Below are 24978 nucleotides of genomic sequence, written 5' to 3'. Positions count from 1 at the left end.
GAGCCCCACACAGCCTCCCTATATACAGCATGAGCCCCACACACCCTCCCCATATACTGCATGAGCCCCACACAGCCTCCCCATACACAGCATGAGCCCCACACAGCCTCCCTATATATTGCATGAGCACCACACAGTCTCCTCATATACTGCATGAGCCCCCCAGCCTCCCTATATACTGCATGAGCACCACATAGCCTCCCCATATCCTGCATAAGCCCCACACAGCCTCCCCATATACAGCATGAGCCCCACACAGCCTCCCTATATACAGCATGAGCCCCACACAGCCTCCCCATATACTGCATGAGCCCCACACAGCCTCCCTATATACTGCATGAGCCCCACACAGCCTCCCCTGGAGGCCAGGATCAAAGCACCAGGTGGAGTTAAATAGAGCAGCACCTAACGACTTAACCTCATCACCTGAGGAAGGAGACTCAGAAGCCGCAGTACCACTCTCATCCACCAAAGGAAGCTCATAGACAGAACCAGCCGAAGTACCACTCTCGACCACAGGAGGGAGCTTGGCCACAGAATTCACAACAGTACCCCCCTCCTTGAAGAGGGGTCACCGAACCCTCACCAGAGCCCCCAGGCCGACCAGGATGAGCCACATGAAAGGCACGAACCAGATCGGCAGCATGGACATCAGAGGCAAAGACCCAGGAATTATCTTCCTGACCATAACCTTTCCACTTAACCAGATACTGGAGTTTCCGTCTCGAAACACGAGAATCCAAAATCTTCTCCACTATATACTCCAATTCCCCTTCAACCAAAACCGGAGCAGGAGAATCAATAGATGGAACCACAGGTGCCACGTGTCTCCGCAACAATGACCTATGGAACACGTTATGGATGGAAAAAGAAGCTGGAAGAGTCAAACGAAAAGACACAGGATTAAGAACCTCAGAAATCCTATATGGACCAATGAAACGAGGCTTAAAGCATGAGCCCCACACGGCCTCCCTATATACTGCATAAGCCCCACACAGCCTTCCCATATACAGCATGATCCCCACACAGCCTCCCCATATACAGCATGATCCCCACACAGCCTCCCTATATATTGCATGAGCCCCACACAGCCTCTTCATATACTGCATGAGCCCCCACACATTCTCCCCCAATATGCAGAATGAGCCCCACAAAGCCTCCCTATATATACTGCATGAGCCCCACACAGCCTCCCCATATACTGCATGAGCCCCACACAGCCTCCCTATATACAGCATGAGCCCCACAGAGCCTCCCTATATACTGCATGAGCCCCACACAGCCTCCCCATATACTGCATGAGCCCCACACTGCCTCCCCATATAACGCATGAGCCCCACACAGCCTCCCCATATACTGCATGAGCCCCCACACATTCTCCCCCAATATGCAGAATGAGCCCCACAAAGCCTCCCTATATATACTGCATGAGCCCCACACAGCCTCCCCATATACTGCATGAGCCCCACACAGCCTCCCTATATACAGCATGAGCCCCACAGAGCCTCCCTATATACTGCATGAGCCCCACACAGCCTCCCTATATACTGCATGAGCCCCACACTGCCTCCCCATATAACGCATGAGCCCCACACAGCCTCCCCATATACTGCATGAGCCCCACACAGCTTCCCTATGTACTGCATGAGCCCCACACAGCCTCCCTATATACAGCATGAGCCCCACACAGCCTCCCCATATAATGCATGAGCCCCACACAGCCTCCCCATATAATGCATGAGCCCCACACAGCCTCCCTATATACAGCATGAGCCCCACACAGCCTCCCCATATACTGCATGAGCCCCACACAGCCTCCCTATATACTGCATGAGCCCCACACAGCCTCCCCATATAACGCATGAGCCCCAGACAGCCTCCCCATATACTGCATGAGCCCCACACAGCCTCCCTATATACAGCATGAGCCCCACAGAGCCTCCCTATATACTGCATGAGCCTCACACAGCCTCCCCATATACTGCATGAGCCCCACACAGCCTCCTTATATATACTGCATGAGCCCCACACAGCCTCCCCATATACTGCATGAGCCCCACACAGCCTCCCTATATATACTGCATGAGCCCCACATAGCCTCCCCATATACTGCATGAGCCCCACTCAGCCTCCCTATATATATTGCATGAGCCGCACACAGCCTCCCTATATACAGCATGAGCCCCACACAGCCTCCCCATATACTGCATGAACCCCACACAGCCTCCCTATATACACTGCATGAGCCCCACACAGCCTCCCCATATACTGCTTAAGCCCCACACAGCCTCCCCATATACTGCATGAGCCCCACACAGCTTCCCTATATACAGCATGAACCCCACACAGCCAGCCTACATACAGCATGAGCCCCATACAGCCAACCTATATACAGCATGAGCCCCACACAGCCTCCCTATATACTGCATGAGCCCCACACAGCCTCCCCATACGCTGCATGAGCCCCACACAGCCTCCCCATATACAACATGAGCCCCACACAGCCTCCCTATATACAGCATGAGCCCCATACAGCCAACCTATATACAGCATGAGCCCCACACACCCTCCCCATATACTGCATGACCCCCACACAGCCTCCCCATACACAGCATGAGCCCCACACAGCCTCCCTATATACTGCATGAGCCCCAGCACAGCCTCCTATATACTGCATGAGCCCCACACAGCCTTCCCATATACTGCATGAGCCCCACACAGCCTCCCTATATACTGCATAAACCCCACACTGCCTCCCCATATACAGCATGATCCCCAAACAGCCTCCCCCATATGCAGCATGAGCTCCACGCAGCCTCCCCATATACAGCATGAGCCCCACACAGCCTGCCCTTATACTGCATGAGCCCCACACAGCCTCCCTATATACTGCATGAGCCCTACACAGCCTCCTCATATACTGCATAAGCCCCACACAGCCTCCCCATATACTGCATTAGCCCCACACAGCCTCCCCATATACTGCATGAGCCCCACACAGCTTCCCTATATACAGCATGAGCCCCACACAGCCTCCCCATATACTGCATGAGCCCCACACAGCCTCCCCATATACTGCATTAGCCCCACACAGCCTCCCCATATACTGCATGAGCCCCACACAGCCTCCCTATATACAGCATGAGCCCCACACACCATCCCCATATACTGCATGAGCCCCACACAGCCTCCCCATACACAGCATGAGCCCCACACAGCCTCCCTATATATTGCATGAGCACCACACAGCCTCCTCATATACTGCATGAGCCCCCCAGCCTCCCTATATACTGCATGAGCACCACATAGCCTCCCCATATCCTGCATAAGCCCCACACAGCCTCCCCATATACAGCATGAGCCCCACACAGCCTCCCTATATACAGCATGAGCCCCACACAGCCTCCCCATATACTGCATGAGCCCCACACAGCCTCCCTATATACTGCATGAGCCCCACACAGCCTCCCCATATAACGCATGAGCCCCACACAGCCTCCCCATATACTGCATGAGCCCCACACAGCTTCCCTATGTACTGCATGAGCCCCACACAGCCTCCCTATATACAGCATGAGCCCCACACAGCCTCCCCATATACTGCATGAGCCCCACACAGCTTCCCTATGTACTGCATGAGCCCCACGCAGCCTCCCTATATACAGCATGAGCCCCACACAGCCTCCCTATATACAGCATGAGCCCCACACACCCTCACCATATACTGCATGAGCCCCACACAGCCTCCCCTGTTATGAACAGGTAATTCAGAACCTCAGAAGGGGTGGATGATGAGATAGACAAAAAAGGAACATCACCATGTACCCCCTGACAACCCCAGCTGGACACAGACATTGATTTCCAATCTAATACTGGGTTATGGACTTGTAGCCATGGCAACCCCAACACGACCACATCATGCAAATTATGCAACACCAGAAAGAGAATATCCTCCTGGTGCGCAGGAGCCATGCACATGGTCAGCTGGGTCCAATACTGAGGCTTATTCTTGGCCAAAGGCGTAGCATCAATTCCTCTCAATGGAATAGGACACTGCAAGGGCTCCAAGACAAACCAACAGCGCCTAGCAAACTCCAAGTCCATCAAATTCAGGGCAGCGCCTGAATTCACAAATGCCATGACAGACTAGGAAGACAAAGAGCAGATCAAAGTAACGGACAAAAGAAATTTTGACTGTACCGTACCAATGGTGGCAGACCTAGCGAACCGCTTAGTGTGCTTAGGACAATCGGAGATAGCATGAGTGGAATCACCACAGTAGAAACACAGCCCATTCTGACGTCTGTGTTCTTGCCTTTCAGCTCTGGTCAAAGTCCTATCACACTGCATAGGCTCAGGTTTATGCTCAGATAATACCGCCAAATGGTGCACAGATTTACGCTCGCGCAAGCGTCGACCGATCTGAATGGCCAAAGACATAGACTCATTCAGACCAGCAGGCATAGGAAATCCCACCATGACATCCTTAAGGGCTTCAGAGAGACCCTTTCTGAAAATAGCTGCCAGCGCACATTCATTCCATTGAGTGAGCACGGACCACTTTCTAAACTTCTGACAATAAATCTGTATCTCATCCTGACCCTGACACAGAGCCAGCAAATTTTTCTCTGCCTGATCCACTGAATTAGGTTCGTCGTACAGCAATCCGAGCGCCAGAAAAAACGCATCAATATTACATAATGCAGGATCTCCTGGCGCAAGGGAAAATGCCCAGTCTTGAGGGTCGCCACGTAATAAAGAAATAATGATCTTAACTTGTTGAACTGGGTCACCAGAGGAGCGGGGTTTCAAAGCCAGAAATAGTTTACAATTATTTTTAAAATTCAAAAACTTAGCTCTATCTCCAGAAAATAACTCAGGAATAGGAATTTTAGGTTCTAACATAGGATTCTGAACCACTAAATCTTGAATATTCTGTACATTTATAGCGAGATTATCCATCAAAGAGAACAGACCTTGAATGTCCATGTCCACACCTGTGTTCTGAACCACCCTGATGTAAAGGGGAAAAGAAAGACAGAACACAGTGCAAAGAAAAAAAAATGGTCTCAGAACTTCTCTTTTCCCTCTATTGAGAAGCATTAGTACTTTGGGCCTCCAGTACTGTTATGAACAGGTAATTCAGAACCACAATGGACATAGAAGTTCAGAGCACACAAAATGACCTGACAATTACCAAAAAACAAGGACGAGCTCTGAGACGTGGGAACTCTGCTGACTGCAATCCCTAATCCTATCACACCACACTAGAGGTAGCCGTGGATTGCGCCTAACGCTCCCTATGCAACTCGGCACAGCCTGAGAAACTAACTAGCCCTGAAGATAGAAAAATAAGCCTACCTTGCCTCAGAGAAATTCCCCAAAGGAAAAGGCAGCCCCCCACATATAATGACTGTGAGTAAGATGAAAATACAAACACAGAGATGAAATAGATTTAGCAAAGTGAGGCCCGACTTACGGAATAGACCGAGGATAGGAAAGATAGCCTTGCGGTCAACACAAAAACCTACAAACAACCACGTAGAGGGGCAAAAAGACCCTCCGCACCGACTAACGGTACGGAGGTGCTCCCTCTGCGTCTCAGAGCTTCCAGCAAGCAAGAAAAACCAATATAGCAAGCTGGACAGAAAAAATAGCAAACAAAAATAACACAAGCAAAACTTAGCTTGTGCAGGATAGACAGGCCACAGGAACAATCCCGGAGGAAGCAAGACCAATACTAGAACATTGACTGGAGGCCAGGATCAAAGCACCAGGTGGAGTTAAATAGAGCAGCACCTAATGACTTAACCTCATCACCTGAGGAAGGAAACTCAGAAGCCGCAGTACCACTCTCATCCACCAAAGGAAGCTCATAGACAGAACCAGCCGAAGTACCACTCTCGACCACAGGAGAGAGCTTGGCCACAGAATTCACAACACTCCCCATACACAGCATGAGCCCCACACAGCCTCCCTATATATTGCATGAGCCCCACACAGCCTCCTCATATACTGCATGAGCCCCCCAGCCTCCCTATATACTGCATGAGCCCCACATAGCCTCCCCATATACTTCATAAGCCCCACACAGCCTACCCATATACAGCATGAGCCCCACACAGCCTCCCTATATATTGCATGAGCCCCACACAGCCTCTTCATATACTGCATGAGCCCCACACAGCCTCCCCCTATATGCGGCATGAGCCCCACACATTTTCCCCCAATATGCAGCATGAGCCCCACACAGCCTCCCTATATATACTGCATGAGCCCCACACAGCCTCCCTATATATACAGCATGAGCTCCACACACCCTCCCCATATACTGCATGAGCCCCACACAGCCTCCCTATATATACAGCATGAGCTCCACACACCCTCCCCATATACTGCATGAGCCCCACACAGCCTCCCCATATTCTGCATGAGCCCCACACAGCCTCCCTATATACAACATGAGCCCCACACAGCCTCCCCATATACTGCATGAGCCCCACACAGCCTCCCCATATACTGCATGAGCCCCACACAGCCTCCCTATATACAGCATGAGCCCTACACAGCCTCCTCATATACTGCATGAGCCCCACACAGCCTCTCTATATACTGCATGAGCCCTACACAGCCTTCCCATATACTGCATTAGCCCCACACAGCCTCCCCATACACTGCATGAGCCCCATACAGCCTCCCCATATACTGCATGAGCCCCACACAGCCTCCCCATATACAGCATGAGCCCCACACAGCCTCCCTATAAATAGCATGAGCCCCACACAGCCTCCCTATATACTGCATGAGCCCCACACAGCCTCCTTATATACAGCATGAGCCCCACACAGCCTCCCCATATACTGCATGAGCCCCACACAGCCTCCCCATATACTGCTTGAGCCCCACACAGCCTCCCTATGTGAAGGATGTTGCCTCCATATGCAGCACCATGTGCCGCATGTCACCGCCTCATGTGCAGCACCATGTCGCCCCATGTGTGCAGCACCATGTCCCCCCATGTGTGCAGTACCATGTTGCCCCATGTGTGCAGCACCAAAGAGGTCAGTGGTGGGTGCAGAACAGAGCTGCACATGGAGACAACGAGCGGGCAGGCACCATGCGGCCCGTGGACCTCTGATTTCCAGCCCATGGCTGTCTTTGTCTGCAGGCCGGACTGAGACAGCCAGAGGGCCAGATATGGCCCACAGGTAGCACTTTGCTCAGGCCTGGCTTAGAGGGATTGACAACAACCTCTAAATGGATAGGAGTGAGCAGAGTTAAGCTCCAGCCATGGCTGTTAGAGGCAGATGCTGGCTATGTAACTTAGAAAAAGCAAATGTTCCAGCTTCCTATGAATAAAATGTAAACTCTTTAATTCAAAAATTTAAAAGATACATACTCCTTGGATCTCACCATGACCCCGTGAGGAGAGTTCTCCTCACGGGGTAATGGTGAGATCCAAGGAGTATGTATCTTTTAAATTTTTGAATTAAAGAGTTTACATTTTATTCATATGAAGCTGGAACATTGTTTTTTTCATGGACTCCACTATTCATCAAGATTGAGTTCCGTGCTTCTCCTGAGGACAGGTAAGCTGGCTTTTTTTTTTCTTTTTCGTTAACTTAGCCAGCATCTGCCATGTGTGGATTGAGCTTAGCTCCTGAACATGATCCACACTCCCCTCACTTGCTCCATGACTTATACATTCCTCATAGGGCGATAAGAGATTAAATACTGTGAATACACACAAACCTAAATACTGTACAAGTGAAAATATAGAAATAGTAAAGTTACATTTGCCACGGTTAAAGTTACATTTGTAGAGTTAGCATACCCCCCAGGCTACGAGAGGGTTCTCTGATGGATCCAGGTTCTGGGACAAAATTGGGTCTCTAACACTAATTTTGTAGCATAAAATAGATGGCTTCATATGCTGATCTAATTTTTTTTGGCCGGAAGAAGGCATGCACGCAGAAATGCGCGTAGGGGTGGTGGCACCGCTGGTCCGAGGTAAATATGCTGCAAATAACCTTGGAATTCCCCTTTAACCTTTATGATTTTTTTTTGCTGGATGCTATTTACTAGCATAGTGATATTGTGTCCTATTATATAGTGGACCTTCTGTGTGTATGTTCTAAGGTTAATACAGGGTGCAAGTATAATTAGATTGCATAGCATTTGCCTTTGACCTGTGGCTCCTCTGTAGTTGTACACATCATAGAATCCCATAGTAGTGTTATGGTATGTATTTTTATGTGATTATAATTATTTTCTCACTTGATCCTGTTTATGCAAATCTTTTCTATGTAGGAGCTATTTTTTTTGGCTCTCTCTTTAAGCTTTTTTGCCCCATAATAACTATGCCAAAAAGGACCTTAATTAATGATCAGTTGATTTTTGGAAATTCAAATTTGCTGGTTTTGTGAAATTTTCTCGCTTACACTTTATAGAAGAGAGCTCCGCAAACCATAAGAACTTGCACTCTACAGGAGAGAGAGGACCCCACTGTCCATAAGAGCTTACACTCTACAGGAGGGAGGAACCTGTTGACCATAAGAGCTTACACTCTACAGGAGGGAGGAACCTGTTGACCATAAGATCTTACACTCTACAGTAGAAAGAGGCTTGCCTAGAGACTCTTTAAATGGAAAACAATTCTGCCGTACAAATTGTGCTCCACTGATCTGTGATGGACCAGATTCTGACCCAATAATCTGCTAGATGTCATAGCTACAAAGCATTTTGATGCTTCAGCAGTGTGAGAAATGGTGCCAGGAAATTTTTGTTGTTGTTCTGCAAATTAAGTTTCAAAGTGTTCAAATTTGGTTGAAACCATGAGTTTAAGGAAATTCAACTTGAATTTGATACTCCTCTGGTCAATCCACTTTTCTGTAACCTTACTGACATACATTTTTTTTGTTTTGCCCATAGCTTTTCAGCAGCCATAACTTTATTTATTTTTTCACTGATCTTGTTGCATAAGGCTTTGTTTTCTGACCGAGAAATGTTATCACTCTTCTTCTTAACACTGTTTTGGTGTATATATAAATTAAAAATGTAATTTATAATTTTATTTTGTAATTCACATATTGAAGAAAGTGATTTTTTGTTCAACTTTGGTATATATTTTAGAGTGTTCATAGTTTACACCAAAAAAACTGCTGAATTACTTGTACAGGTAACTATGGTCATCTAGATGCCTGATGTGTATGGTTTTTTTTCTTGCATGTATTTGTAAAGGTATAAAATATGAAAATATCTGATTTTATTACTTCTTTGCAATGGGGATTTTTTTGTTGCATGTTTTTATGTATATATTTATATTGCATATCATTTGTTCCACAGGAGATCATCAAAGATCTGATTTTTTTTTTTTTTTTACTTTACTGATATTTTTTCCACTGTAACTTAGGCATCTATAGAGTCCAAGTTAAAGGGGAAAGCAGCACACTACAGTAACATAAGCTACTGACAGAACTGATCTGGGTCTGCTGGGACCCAGGAGCACTGCTATGCCAGCAGACACCCAGCAATCATGTGATTGCTAGGTCTTACAAAAGCAGGTGCCGATGTTAGTGAAATAGAACATAGAAGAACTAATAACCTGCTTCTGTATTCTCTTCAGTATATTTGTTTGTGTATGACAGCCAGAGACCTGACCTGCTTCTGCTCAATTGCAGGAGGAACTTTAACACCAAGCCATAAATTTGAAATAATTTTTTTTTTTATGTTGGATTTTTAGAAAATATATTATAATTGAAATGAATACATACAGCCTAAGTATGCAAAACTGTAAAGGCTCCGATTATTTTAAAAATGATTACAAATACGGTAGATTTTGGTGGATTAATCTTATTGGAAGTTGCATATTAGAAATCCTTATAGACAAACCTTATTATTTAAAACACGCTTTTATAAAATGAGCAGCGTATTTGGTACAGATTCCATAAAAAATGAGCATTCAGATGTATTTGTGGCAGGTTAATAAAGGTCCAAAAAGCCAACATATGAGTGATTGCTTGGCGAATTAAATGGCCTTTTTCCTACGAATGGATAAAAATTAGGGCCTTGTTAAGGAATAAAAATATATATCTATTCTCTCTAGAGGTACAATTTTGTTAAGGGAAACAAATAACCAGTAGTCATCTTTTTGCTATATTGAAGAGCAGGTTTCTATCTCAGCAACGCTGTAAGGATAGCACCAAGAAACAACCCATACATTTTGGTCACACATGGTCACATCTGAATTTTTTGATTTTGAGTCATTTTCTTACGGTGCATGTTATTTTATAATCCTGATATAATGACATTTAGAGAGAGGGCATCGCAGTCAAATGAGAAAAGGCTTCAACAGAAGAAATGGAACTGAGAAAATAAACTATCAGTCAATGTTTGACCCTTTAACAAGCCTTACGACATGACCAAGAATAGATGGCAAGCCAGAAACTCATTTGTAGACGGCCTGCTACAGGGTGTTTGCCGCTCAATAGTGCAAAGCTCTTGATGCCACATGGTGAAGTGTTGATTCTCCTTAAAAAGACCAGAAGAATATAGAGGCAGCACATCTTCCAAGCCAGACTGTACACTACATTGTGGACAAATGCCCAGAAAAATCTGTCTGGAATAGAGTTTTTGGCTTGGTACTTTACTTGGTTGTGCTGCAAAGCTCATTACCGTGTCGACCATAAGACACTAACATAGTGTAGATATTGCAAACATATGGTACTTGAGAGGTTTATGAAAGACAATTTACATACTTTTCTTACATGGAGCTTTAACTGTAAGACTCAACTTTCAGCTGGTCTCTTTAAGGAGAACCATTACTTCACCCATCTTACATCAGAAGAACATGTTACATATACTGTTTAATAAACTGCAAATATAGCATGATACATATAATGTTAGGGTAGTTCGCACCATAAAAGAATCCCAGTTCATGTTTGTTACTTTCTGCGGTGACGATTTCCCACGTTTGCCAAAGACAACGACAGACAAATCGACGTCCTCTTCTAATGTTGGAGTGCCCAGCACTTGTAGTTGCCATTTTCCTTTTGTTGATGTGTCGAAAGAATTTATCTTATTCAGTTCCACAGCGGATTCTAAAAAGTAATGAATGCAGGGATTTGACATAATCATCATAAGCACACACAGACGTGTTTAGTTTATGAATAATATATTAATCCAGGAATCAGATCTGCTATACAACAAGTAATTCACATTTGTATCTTGTTATTGGATATTATACCAGTTTGTATTAGTGATGCTGAATAGTCTACATGGGAAGAGAACAATTCTAGGACTGTGAATGCTTCGGGATTTGTTGATAACAAAGAACTAAAATATCTATTCCTATTTTATTGAAAATATTAAAAAAATGCTAACTTCTCTTTGACAAACGTATACAGTTAGGGCCAGAAATATTTGGACAGTGACACAATTTTCGCGAGTTGGGCTCTGCATGCCACCACATTGGATTTGAAATGAAACCTCTACAACAGAATTCAAGTGCAGATTGTAACGTTTAATTTGAAGGGTTGAACAAAAATATCTGATAGAAAATGTAGGAATTGTACACATTTCTTTACAAACACTCCACATTTTAGGAGGTCAAAAGTAATTGGACAAATAAACATAACCCAAACAAAATATTTTTATTTTCAATATTTTGTTGCAAATCCTTTGGAGGCAATCACTGCCTTAAGTCTGGAACCCATGGACATCACCAAACGCTGGGTTTCCTCCTTCTTAATGCTTTGCCAGGCCTTTACAGCCGCAGCCTTCAGGTCTTGCTTGTTTGTGGGTCTTTCCGTCTTAAGTCTGGATTTGAGCAAGTGAAATGCATGCTCAATTGGGTTTAGATCTGGAGATTGACTTGGCCATTGCAGAATGTTCCACTTTTTGGCACTCATGAACTCCTGGGTAGCTTTGGCTGTATGCTTGGGGTCATTGTCCATCTGTACTATGAAGCGCCGTCCAATCAACTTTGCAGCATTTGGCTGAATCTGGGCTGAAAGTATATCCCGGTACACTTCAGAATTCATCCGGCTACTCTTGTCTGCTCTTATGTCATCAATAAACACAAGTGACCCAGTGCCATTGAAAGCCATGCATGCCCATGTCATCACGTTGCCTCCACCATGTTTTACAGAGGATGTGGTGTGCCTTGGATCATGTGCCGTTCCCTTTCTTCTCCAAACTTTTTTCTTCCCATCATTCTGATACAGGTTGATCTTTGTCTCATCTGTCCATAGAATACTTTTCCAGAACTGAGCTGGCTTCTTGAGGTGTTTTTCTGCAAATTTAACTCTGGCCTGTCTATTTTTGGTATTGATGAATGGTTTGCATCTAGATGTGAACCCTTTGTATTTACTGTCATGGAGTCTTCTCTTTACTGTTGACTTAGAGACAGATACACCTACTTCACTGAGAGTGTTCTGGACTTCAGTTGATGTTATGAACGGGTTCTTCTTCACCAAATTAAGTATGCGGCGATCATCCACCACTGTTGTCATCCGTGGACGCCCAGGCCTTTTTTAGTTCCCAAGCTCACCAGTCAATTCCTTTTTTCTCAGAATGTACCCAACTGTTGATTTTGCTACTCCAAGCATGTCTGCTATCTCTCTGATGGATTTTTTTTTTTTTCAGCCTCAGGATGTTCTGCTTCACCTCAATTGAGAGTTCCTTTGACCGCATGTTGTCTGCTCACAGCAACAGCTTCCAAATGCAAAACCACACACCTGGAATCCACCCCTGACCTTTTAACTACTTCATTGATTACAGGTTAACGAGGGAGACGCCTTCAGAGTTAATTGCAGCCCTTAGAGTCCATTGTCCAATTACTTTTGGTCCCTTGAAAAAGAGGACGCTATGCATTACAGAGCTATGATTCCTAAACCCTTTCTCCGATTTGGATGTGGAAACTATCATATTGCAGCTGGGAGTGTGCACTTTCAGCCCATATTATATATATAATTGTATTTCTGAACATGTTTTTGTAAACAGCTAAAATAACAAAACTTGTGTCACTGTCCAAATATTTCTGGCCCTAACTGTATATATATATATATATATATATATATATATATATATATCAAGTCAAACGTATGAGCGAATAGAAAATAAAGCAGAGACCAATTTTTTTTTCCTTCAGTCTGGTGGTGTCTTCCCCAATTGTGTGATTCATGAAATTTGGTTGGAGGTAATCTATATCCTAAATCTGCCAAAAATATGTTCTCTCAGGGCAGCAGTTGAATTAACATTGATGTTGACATTGATGAGTCAACAGATCTTTGGTATCTTGATACAGCCTGTTGAATATAAATACCGGTAAGTAAAATGTGGAGAAGGTTCTTCAGTAGCAAATTTTACATTCAAATATATATGAATGGATGCTGAAAGATGGATCCGTATTTCACCATTTTAGATTCTGGTGTCTTTTATGTGACCTTCTTTTCTCCACTACAGAAAACTGGTTCATTGGAAAAAATGTTGAGCTTTGCCCATCTCCAAACCTAGACCAAATAATGGTGGATTGCTCAGCTACTATGGCGGCGTGCCTATTTCAATAGCTACATAGACTGCTGATTGTGCTAAGGGCATTCTGAAGACCTATATTAGTAGAAAGTTCTGGTCATTTCCATGATCCTTAGGTCTCTTTCACACTGTGTTCTTGTCCACACTCAGTGGGCTTATCTGGTCTTGCTTCGGAACCACCGGCAAAATTGGATTTGGGCGCATGTGCAGACCTGGCCATTGACTATAGTGGTGTCAACGTGTGCTCTGCCGTGCATCATTTTCAGGCATATACACCAACAGAAGCTAGACATGTAGGTGCATTCTGCTACTTCTGAGTGCCACATCCAGTAGGTGTATATGGCTGAACATGATGAACTACAGAGCATTTACTCTGTTGACATCATTCTAGTCAATGGCTCTGTCGGTGCATACATCCAAATCCCATTTTGTGGGAGGTTCGGATGCAAGCCTTGACAGAACCACTGAGCATGGTCAAGAACACAATGTGAAAGCCCCCCCAAGGTCATCCCACTCCACTTGCTAACATTGTTTCTTTTATATGGGAGAATCCAACACAACTTCTCACTACCCAATGAACAAAGAGGAACCTACAGGGTCCAATAGCACTTGCACGGACTACCTGTACTGCTTTATTAAAGGGCAACAACGATAAATATGATGTTCATGACATCTTTGTATGAGGGATTATTAAAACGGCATTTTACGACATGTTTTTCTAATTAATTCTCACCGATGGTACACATTAGCTTTAATCATTCTCAAGGATTTTTGTTTTGATGTTGGTTTTTAATTAGGATTTCTCTTGATGTGTTGTAATGTAGACCCTGTCATCAGTTATTAAGATTTGTTATTGCAGGTGCTAGTGTGGCATCCACTTTGTGATTTTAGGAATATCTTTATGAACAGTCACAGAAGAAACTCGCTAGTATGTCATTCCCCTCATTAAGAGTCTAGTAACACATTAATATTTTTTTGGCTGTAGTATTGTCAGTGATTCATTTGCTGAAAACAGAGTTCCCATATGTTCCCATAGAAAATTGATAAAATTGCTAGTATAGATGTAAGTCAACAATAAGGCAAATGGATGACATGAATTTCGCACAGCAGGTGATCCGCTCATTTAGGCTCCGCAATGAAAATCAATCTGAAATTGAAAATCCTGCAGCAATTAACAAGGGTTTTTCAGCTACTCCAGAAATTATGATCATATAAAGTACAATTAACATTATCTAACTCTACATAATCCACGTTTATTTATCTACTGTACTTGTTGTCCACAGCTATAGCAAGAAGCGGGCAACTAAAATGAGGAATAGGGCTTGTCCCAAAAATGTTACATGACATGAAACCCAGATGAGAAAGGCACAGTTCATTGTAAAACTGGAAATAATATACATACTGTAAATTTTATGTGGAACTGTGGATGATGTCCCAAAACAACTACTAATTGTGACTAGTTAGTGTTGTAAGTGTTCCGGAAATTCCTAGAAAAAACAAAACAGTTGGCTGTATCTACAGTGTCTTGTGAAAGTATTCGGCCCACTGGAACTTTTCAACCCTTCTTCCACGTATCATGCTTCAAACATAAAGATACCAAATGTAAATGTGAAGAATCAAGAAGTGGAACACAATTGTGAAGTTGAATGAAATTTATTGCTTATTTGAAATTTTTGTGGAAATTCAAAAACTGAAAAGTGGGGCGTGCAATATTATTCGGCCCCTTTACTTTCAGTGCAGCAAACTCACTCCAGAAGTTCATTGTGGATCTCTGAATGATCCAATGTTGTCCTAAATGCCTAATGATGATAAATATAATCCACCTGTGTGTGATCAAGTCTCCGTATAAATGCACCTGCTCTGTGATAGTCTCAGGGTTCTGTTTGAAAAACAGAGAGTATTGTGAAGACCAAGGAACACAACAGGCAGGTCCGTGATACTGTTGTGGAGAAGTTTAAAGCTGGATTTAAATACAAAATGATTTCCAAAACTTTAAACATCCCAAGGAGCACTGTGCAAGCGATCATATTGAAATGGAAGGAGCATCATACGACTGCAAATCTACCAAGACCTGGCTGTCCCTCTAAACTTTCATCTCAAACAAGAAGAAGACTGATCAGAGATGCAGCCAAGAGGCCCCTGATCACTCTGGATGAACTGCAGAGTTCTACAGTTGAGGTGGGACAGTCTGTCCATAGGACAACAATAAGCCGTACACTGCACAAATCTGGCTTTATGGAAGAGTGGCAAGAAGAAAGCCATTTCTCAAAGACATCCATAAAAAGTGTCGTTCAAAGTTTGCAAAAAGCCACCTGGGAGACACACCAAACATGTGGAAGAAGGTGCTCTGGTCAGATGAAACCAAAATCGAACTTTTTGGCAACAATGCCAAATGATATGTTTGGCATAAAGGCCCTGAACACACCCTCCCCACCGTCAAACATGGTGGCGGCAGCATCATGGTTTGGGCCTGCTTTTCTTCAGCAGGGACAGGGAAGATGGTTAAAATTGATGGGAAGATGGATGGAGCCAAATACAGGACCATTCTTGAAGAAAACCTGTTGGAGTCTGCAAAAGACCTGAGACTAGGACTGTGATTTGTCTTCCAACAAGACAATGATCCCAAAGATAAAGCAAAATCTAGAATGGAATGGTTCACAAATAAACGTATCCAGGTGTTGGAATGGCCAAGTCAAAGTCCAGACCTCAATCTACTCGAGAATCTGTGGAAAGAGCTAAAAACTGCTGTTCACAAACGATCTCCATCAAACCTCACTGAGCTTGAGCTGTTTGCCAAGGAAGAATGGGCAAGAATTTCAGTCTCTCGATGTACAAAACTGATAGAGACATACCCCAAGCGGCTTGCAGCTGTAATTGCATTAAAAGGTGGCGCAACAAAGTATTAAGTTAGAGGGGCGAATAATATTACACGCCCCCCATTTCAGTGTTGGAATTTCCACAAAAATTTTAAATAACCAATAAATGTTGTTCACTTCACAATTGTGTTCCACTTGTTGTTGATTCTTCACCAAAAATTAACATTTGGTATCTTTATGTTTGAAGCATGATATGTGGGAAAAGGTTGAAAAGTTCCAGGGGGCCGAATACTTTTGCAAGGCACTGTACATAAGCTGAATGGTAAAATTGTTGCTGCCAATATGGAAAAGTGTAAAAATGAATTTGGCACCATGTTTTTACTACCAATACCCCAGGGGATAAACCATCCTATGCCAAACTATACTCATGGGTGTAAAATAGCCTAGGGAAATAGTAGTGGAAAGGTATTTGTGTTGTTAATCACATGATGAAGATTGATGTTACAGTACAATGTGACTGGTAACTGATAACAGTTATTACATCTGAGACTACATTGTTGTCCATTAGGATAAGTGCTTTAACTTTAGAATACAAATGTAACTTGATCTTATCACTTCATTGGTTTTCTCACCTTGTCTCTGATTGGTTGAAAACTGTGCAGATCTCTTTCTCTCATACTCAGACACACAGCTAATTTTAATGTATAACTACTGAGAAGTGCGGTAGGATTTTTCACCTCACTAGATCTTTGAGGAAGTCTAATCTTCTTAGTGATAGACTTGAACCATATAAATTCATTGTGCTTAGAACTTTAAGATTTAAGCCAGTTATCTTCTCACATAACTTCTCAATCTCAATCCTCAATAAGATGTTGAAAAATGAAGTATAGGCCCCTTCACATTTAGCGACGCTGCAGCGATACCGACAACGATCCGAATCGCTGCAGCGTCGCTGTTTGGTCACTGGAGAGCTGTCACACAGACCGCTCTCCAGCGACCAACGATGCCGGTAACCAGGGTAAACATCGGGTAACTAAGCGCAGGGCCGCGCTTAGTAACCCGATGTTTACCCTGGTTACCATGCTAAAAGTAAAAAAAACAAACACTAGATACTTACCTACAGCCGTCTGTCCTCCAGCGCTGCGCTCTGCTTCTCTGCTCTCCTCCTGTACTGTCTGGGAGCCGGAAAGCAGAGCGGTGACGTCACTGCTCTGCTTTCCGGCTCACAGACAGTACAGGAGGAGTGCAGAGCACAGCGCTGGAGGACAGACAGCGGTAGGTAAGTATCTAGTGTTTTTTTTTTTTTACTTTTAGCATGGTAACCAGGGTAAACATCGGGTTACTAAGCGCGGCCCTGCGCTTAGTTACCCGATGTTTACCGTGGTTACCAGTGAAGACATCGCTGGATTGGTGTCACACACGCCGATCCAGCGATGTCTCCAGGGAGTCCAGCGACGAAATAAAGTTCTGGACTTTATTCAGCGACCAACGATCTCCCAGCAGGGGCCTGATCGTTGGTTGCTGTCACACATAACGATTTCATTAACGATATCGTTGCTACGTCACAAATAGCAACGATATCGTTAACAATATCGTTATGTGTGAAGGTACCTTATCTCTTGTGTATATCACTCAATGCTGCTGATATCATGGAGGGTTTAATCTGGCATAAGGGGGTATGAAATGGCCTCTGCCAATTTATACCCTGGAGTATAAATTGGCCTAGGCCATAATATTCCTGGAGTATAATGAAGCCTAGGTCGCTTTAACTCTGGGCATAATCTGGACTCTGGGTATACTATGGTTTGTTACACCAGCATCCTTCGTCCTTGGTCACCTGAATAGCATCAGACCTGGAAGCAATGGTATCCCACCTCCCATCCACAGCACATCCTGAGGCAGGCCCCCTTGAATGGAGTATACAGGTAAGGCAGTAACTGCGCCGACCCCCCCCCCTTGCCAAAAGAGGCAACCCATCAGAGAGCCAGAATCCACCTGAAAGCACGAAGGATACGCTTGCACACACACCGCCTTCCCGAGTCTTAAACCTCTGATTCCCACTGCCAGTTAAAGGTTTACTTTCTCTGGTTCAGTCCTGTGTTTCAGCTCCTGCTTAGTCTAAATTCACATGTTCAGTTATCATTAATTTGAAATGAATCCAGAAGAAATGCATTGACAAAAAAGTTGCACAGACACAATTTTTTTTGTCCTGTAAAAGAACTTGACTTTAACTGGATCTGTTTTTTTAACATTGAAATGTATAAAAATGGATCCGTTAGGTCAGGGGTGGGGAACCTCAGGCCCCAGGGCCATTTACGGCCCTCGATGACCTTTTATTCGGCCCCCAAGTAGATTCTCAGGACCGCATTCTTGCCCAGGGAGCTATATTTTGATTACAACCAGCTCATTAATTTCTTCTTGCTCTGTTAGCACACACATGCAATTTTCACTACTGAATACTGAAGGGCATGCAATGAAAGATTGCGTTCTGACACCAGTGCCCGAGTCAGAATGCACTTTGTGGGTGGAGTTTGTACGGCCCCCAAAGGACAGTATAAATATTCAAATGGCCCTTGGCAGAAAAAGATTCCCCACCCCTGATATAGAGGAAGGGGGATAAAATACACAGGTACATAAGGCAGGGTCTCCAGCACAGGGTATTTCAGGAGAGACACATACCTGTCCCCTCATCAATAAGATAGTGAGGAGGGGGCTGTACTGTATGTGCCAAGGATGGACGATATAGAGGAAGGGGGAAATCATACACAGATACATAAGGCAGGATCTCCAGCACAGAGTATTTCAGGAGAGACGCATACCTGTCCCCTCATCAATAAGATAGTGAGGAGGGGGCTGTACTGTATGTGCCAAGGATGGACGATATAGAGGAAGGGGGAAATCATACACAGATACATAAGGCAGGATCTCCAGCACAGAGTATTTCAGGACAGAGACGCATACCTGTCCCCTCATCAATAAGATAGTGAGGAGGGGGCTGTATGTGCCAAGAATGAACGATATAGAGCAGGGGTGGGAAACCTCAGGCCCCAGGGCCATTTACGGCCCTAGATGACCTTTTATCAGGCCACCAAGCAGATTCTCAGGGACCGCATTCTTCGGCAGGGATATACAGTACAGACCAAAAGTTTGGACACACCATCTCATTTAAAGATTTCTCTGTGTTTTCATGACTATGAAAATTGTACATTCATATTGAAGGCATCAAAACTATGAATTAACACATGTGGAATTATATACTTAGCAAAAAAGTGTGAAACAACTGAAATTATGTCTTATATTCTAGGTTCTTCAAAGTAGCCACCTTTTGCTTTGATGACTGCTTTGCACACTCTTGGCATTCTCTTGATGAGCTTCAAGAGGTAGTCACCAGGAATGGTTTTCAATTCATAGGTGTGCCCTGTCAGGTTTAATAAGTGAGATTTCTTGCCTTACAAATGGGGTTGGGACCATCAGTTGTGTTGTGCAGAAGTCTGGTGGATACACAGCTGATAGTCCTACTGAATAGACTGTTAGCTGCTTTTTTCTTGCCATAATACAAATTCTAAGTAAAGAAAAATGAGTGGCCATCATTACTTTAAGAAATGAAGGTCAATCGGTTTAGAAAATTGGTCAAACTTTGAAAGTGTCCCCAAGTGCAGTGGCAAAAACCATCAAGTGCTTCAAAGAAATTGGCTCACATGAGGACTGCCCCAGGAAAGGAAGACCAAGGGTCAACTCTGCTTCTGAGCATAAGTTTATCTGAGTCACCAGCCTCAAAAATCACAGGTTAACAGCAGCTCAGATTAGAGACCAGGTCAATGCCACACAGAGTTCTAGCAGCGGACACATCTCTACAACAACTGTTAAGAGGAGACTTTGTGCAGCAGGCCTTCATGGTAAAATAGCTGCTAGGAACCACTGCTAAGGACAGGCAACAAGCAGAAGAGACTAGTTTGAGCTAAAGAACACAAGGAATGGAAATTAGACCAGTGGAAATCTGTGCTTTGGTCTAATGAGTCCAAATTTGAGAACTTTGGTTCCAACCACCATGTCTTTGTGTGACGCAGAAAAGGTGAACGGATGGACTCTACATGCCTGGTTCCCACCGTGAAGCATGAAGGAGGAGGTGAGATGGTGTGGGGGTGCTTTGCTTGTGACACTGTTGGGGATTTATTCAAAATTGAAGGCATTCTGAACCAGCATGGCTACCACAGCATCTTGCAGCGGCATACTATTCCATCCGGTTTGCGTTTAGTTGGACCATCATTAATTTTTCAACAGGACAATGACCCCAAACACACCTCCAGGCTGTGTAAGGGCTATTTTACCAAGAAGGAGAGTGATAGGGTGCTACGCCAGATGACCTGGCCTCCACAGTCACCAGACCTGAACCCAATCGAGATGGTTTGGAGTGAGCTGGACCGCAGAGTGAAGGCAAAAGGGGCAACAAGTGCCAAGCATCTCTGGGAACTCATTCAAGATTGTTAGAAGACCCTTCCCGCTGACTACCTCTTGAAGCTCATCAAGAGAATGCCAAGGGTGTGTAAAGCAGTCATCAAAGCAAAAGGTGGCTACTTTGAAGAACCTAGAATATAAGACATAATTTCAGTTGTTTCAGTATATAATTCCACATGTGTTAATTCATAGTTTTGATGCCTTCAGTGTCACTGTACAATTTTCATAGTCATGAAAATACAGAAAAATCTTTAAATGAGAAGGTGTGTCCAAACTTTTGGTCTGTACTGTATAATGTGTATGTAATCCTTTTCTTTCATGATATCCATAAATTTCTTACAAACAAAAAATCAGTTTGAAAATGGTGTGGGCCGCGCCTGCGCAGTAGCAGCTATTGGTGATCCATATTGCTAGTCTCCACTAAGATGGTGCCAAGCGCAGGCGTGACTGGCACCATTTAAAAATTGTTTTTTTTGTTTTTTTTTAGGAATTTATGGATAACATGAAAGAAAAAGATTATATACACGTTATACACTATATGAGATGATGCTGCAGTGCAGGCACCACCGGTGACGCCTGTCTTCGGAAGAGGATTTTTTTTTCAAGATATATATAATATTTATTATGTAAACTAGGGGCAGGTCACTGATGGGTCAATGACCTGTAAGAAGCCATACAGATGAATAGCTAAACAGAGCACCACATAAAGGCCTGCCCCACAGGCCGGCACAGGCATATCATTAACTCAAAACTGAAAATAAAGATTAAAAAACAACGACAAGACAGGTTTCATCAATCAAGATATCACTTTAATCAGTATAATGGCGCCAATCTGACAGTGTATTTAGGTTACTCACCTCAATCCTGCTGACAGGTTTCTTTTAAAAAGATAACCCAGCATACCAAGACATTTGGAATGAAAATGAATAACCCGCTATAACTACCATAATTTGGGCCTTAACTATGGCATTACCTGTCAGCATAATTACAGATTCAGTCAATTCTTCTCCCGAAAGGCTTGTGATCCAGTCATTGTAATAAAATGTGTGACAGGTACAAGAGTAATCTTCTTTGACAATGATTTTCTCTAGGAACCACAAATCTAAACAAAAAAAAATTGTCAAATGGAAATTAGTTTTCATGTTTAAAATGTCTCCAGATAATCATATTTCCTCATTAGTAGGTCTGATAGATATACTAGATAAAACCATATCTCTATATAGTTTTCTGTTATTATTACTTTGATTAGATAATCATTATTGCACCAAAGAATAGCTTCATAAAGTAAATAATGTAAGTAAATAAAGCTTTATAAAGTCATGCAAAATGCTATGAAAATCATAGTAATTCGGATGATATTTTGTGATGTATGCCTATTTCTTTTTTTTATGTTAATAATTAGAGATGATCGGATCTTTTGAAATTTGGTGAATTTTCCTTAACAATTTGATTTGAAGTGAATTTATTCTATGCAAATTGCATAGTTAACAATCCTCCAATTGCCTAGAAAATATGTGTATACCACTCTGAATTCCCCTTGGAATCTATTCAACTTGAGGTGAGTAATGCAAACACAGCATTTGTAATGTCCAAATGATCTCAACCTATCTGGACACAGATAGCAACTGATGTTAACCAGCAGCCAATTTAACAACACACAGCAGTTTCCCATTTTTTAAGCTACTTAGGCTGCTGTCACACGCTCAGTATTTGGTCAGTATTTTACCTCAGTATTTGTAAGCCAAAACCAGGAGTGGGTGATAAATGCAGAAGTGGTGCATATGTTTCTATTATACTTTTCCTCTAATTGTTCCACTCCTGGTTTTGGCTTACAAATACTGATGTAAAATACTGACCAAATACTGCTAGTGTGACGGCAGCCTTATATTGTACAAACAGTTAAAAAATCTCTTACAGGGTGCAGATGCATGCGTTGCTGTGCTTTTTTTAAACAGGCGGTGCAAATGGAGGCTTTTTACACAAGCAGTTCAAAAATTATATTAAGGCTGTGTGCACACGTTGCTGTTTTTTCGCGTTTTTTTCGCGTTTTTCCCCGATAAAAACTCTATAAAACTGCAAAAAAACCCGCATACAATAAGTATCCCATCATTTAGAATGAATTCCGCATGTTTTGTGCACACGATGCGTTTTTTTCTGCAAAAAAAACGCATCGCGGTAAAAAGCGCAGCATTTTAATTAATTTTGTGTTTTTTTTGCAGATTTCCCACTACAAAAAGCATTGGGAAATGTCCGGAAAAACCGCGGCAAAAACGCGGCAAAACCGCATCAAAAACGCATGCAGATTTCTTGCAGAAAATTTCCGGTTTTTCTCCGGAATTTTCTGCGAAAAATCCTGAAAGTGTGCACATAGTCTTACTGTAATTAGGTACACACAGATGTACTATTTTGAACGTGAAGAAGTTATTATTTGACAACTACAATGTAAAAATATTCCCTTTTTGGGTGTTCACAACTGGGCTGCAAAAAAACAAAATGATTAGGCAATTGCAAAGGCTCAAGATGTATAAAAATGATCCCTTTTTATGGGAGACTAAACAGGAGTGCTGTTTTCAAATTGAAGAAGCTATGGCTGAGGCTGCCATCACACTAGCAGTATTTGGTCAGTATTTTACATCAGTATTTGTAAGCCAAAACCAGGAGTGGGTGATAAATGCAGAAGTGGTGCATGTGTTTATACTTTTCCTCTATTTGTTCCACTCCTGGTTTTGGCTTACAAATACTGATGTAAAATACTGACCAAATACTGCTAGTGTGACGGCAGCCTTATAGTTACCATGTGAAGGATAGGCTGATGTAATGGCAGCTCACAATCGTCCTGTAAGCATGTGTAGCTGTAACAAGACATCTGGTGATGCAACTGGTCCCGCCTGATTTGTTCAGACAGTTAGGATATCATAAGGATAATATGGGTTTATCATGTGCCCTGGCCGGACACGGTTACATTTTCATGATCTCTGGATCGGGCCGAATGCCTTCCAGAGTCTCGATCCATTCTAGCACCCAGGGGTATGGAGCTACATAGAACAGCTAATAGAAGCCAGGTAGTAAAGCTGTGTTTGGTCTTAAAGAAATAGCAGAGGCCTGACCAGATCCCATGGTGCCAGAACTGCTACCCTAGGACTGTCCAGAAAGGAGTTATGACCTTTCATAGGTTTTGGGAGATTTTGCTACAAACCTCCAGGGGATGGGATTTAGGTTCAGCCCAGAGGGCAGGAGGGGAGTGACCCAAAGGGGATAAAAGCTAGTGTAGGGCCATGTGGTCTCTGTCTCTCTCTCTCAGATATGCAGTCCACTTCGAACAGGGTCACATCAAGAAATGTGCTGTGAAGGACCTAGGATCCAGCTGGAATGCGATGCCCCCTGAGGCCCAGCATACACATGACTGAACATCACCCGGTAATTGACATGATCCATCTTATATCTTTTGTCTTACTGATGTTGTATTTGCATATGTGACTACTGTATATGTATAACCATTGTGTATATAGTGTAATGTCTATTGTGCCCTTAAGGCAATTACATATATAATTTAACCTTGGGCTGCTCTTTTATCTCGATCCACTAATCCAAATGTCTATTTTTCGGTTTAATTTTCCATGATACCGGGGCTGGTTTCTGGACCAATATAACCTTGTTAACACACCAGGCTTATATCGAATGAGGAACTGGGGGAAGTCTTACCGGTCTGACCAGGTTACACTGGTGCTAGTGAGAGGGGCCTCTCAGTCTGTCAGGGTTGTGGACGAGTGCGATGCCACATCAGTGTCTGCATGGTCTAGATCATCTCACTGTCCGTGCCTCCCTGGGCCCATGTGGGCAGGGGGTGTCTGTGTAAAACCTTACCAATTTGAACCTTATGTGTGCTCAGGAGGTGCAACGTCATGTTGGTACAACTGGGGAAGCCTTACGACATGACCCCGCTGATGTGATATTGACGTCAGGCGGGTGGCGAGGTACGGAGCCTTCACACCATGCCATTTCAAAAATGCACCCTATTTTAGGAGCTGTATCATGTTTGTTTACCCTCAAAAGAGTAAATTTCTCAGCATAAGTACTACTGTCTAGAACTATAACATACAATGGGTGGTCAGGAAATGTGTGATTGGTTTTACTGTGCAGTGGCTGCAACAGAAGCAATAGGGTGGAGAATTCA

At 43.5% G+C, this 24978-nt stretch overlaps 1 protein-coding gene across 1 annotated transcript in view; it reads right to left on the bottom strand.

The window, feature by feature from the left end:
- LOC138642825 (lipoxygenase homology domain-containing protein 1-like) overlaps nucleotides 1-24978 on the bottom strand; it is a 302432-nt gene that overhangs the window by 178686 nt on the left and 98768 nt on the right. The window contains exons 9-10 of the mRNA XM_069731356.1: nucleotides 21778-21906; nucleotides 10918-11099 (exon numbers count right to left, since the gene is read on the bottom strand). Of these exons, the coding sequence (XP_069587457.1) occupies nucleotides 10918-11099; nucleotides 21778-21906 (311 nt within the window). The remainder of the gene's footprint in view (nucleotides 1-10917; nucleotides 11100-21777; nucleotides 21907-24978) is intronic.

The sequence above is a fragment of the Ranitomeya imitator genome, chromosome 6 (genome assembly GCF_032444005.1).
Source record: "Ranitomeya imitator isolate aRanImi1 chromosome 6, aRanImi1.pri, whole genome shotgun sequence".
In the NCBI taxonomy this organism is placed as follows: domain Eukaryota; kingdom Metazoa; phylum Chordata; class Amphibia; order Anura; family Dendrobatidae; genus Ranitomeya; species Ranitomeya imitator.
Note: the sequence above shows the minus strand (reverse complement) of the source record. Positions and strands in the feature narration are given on the sequence as shown.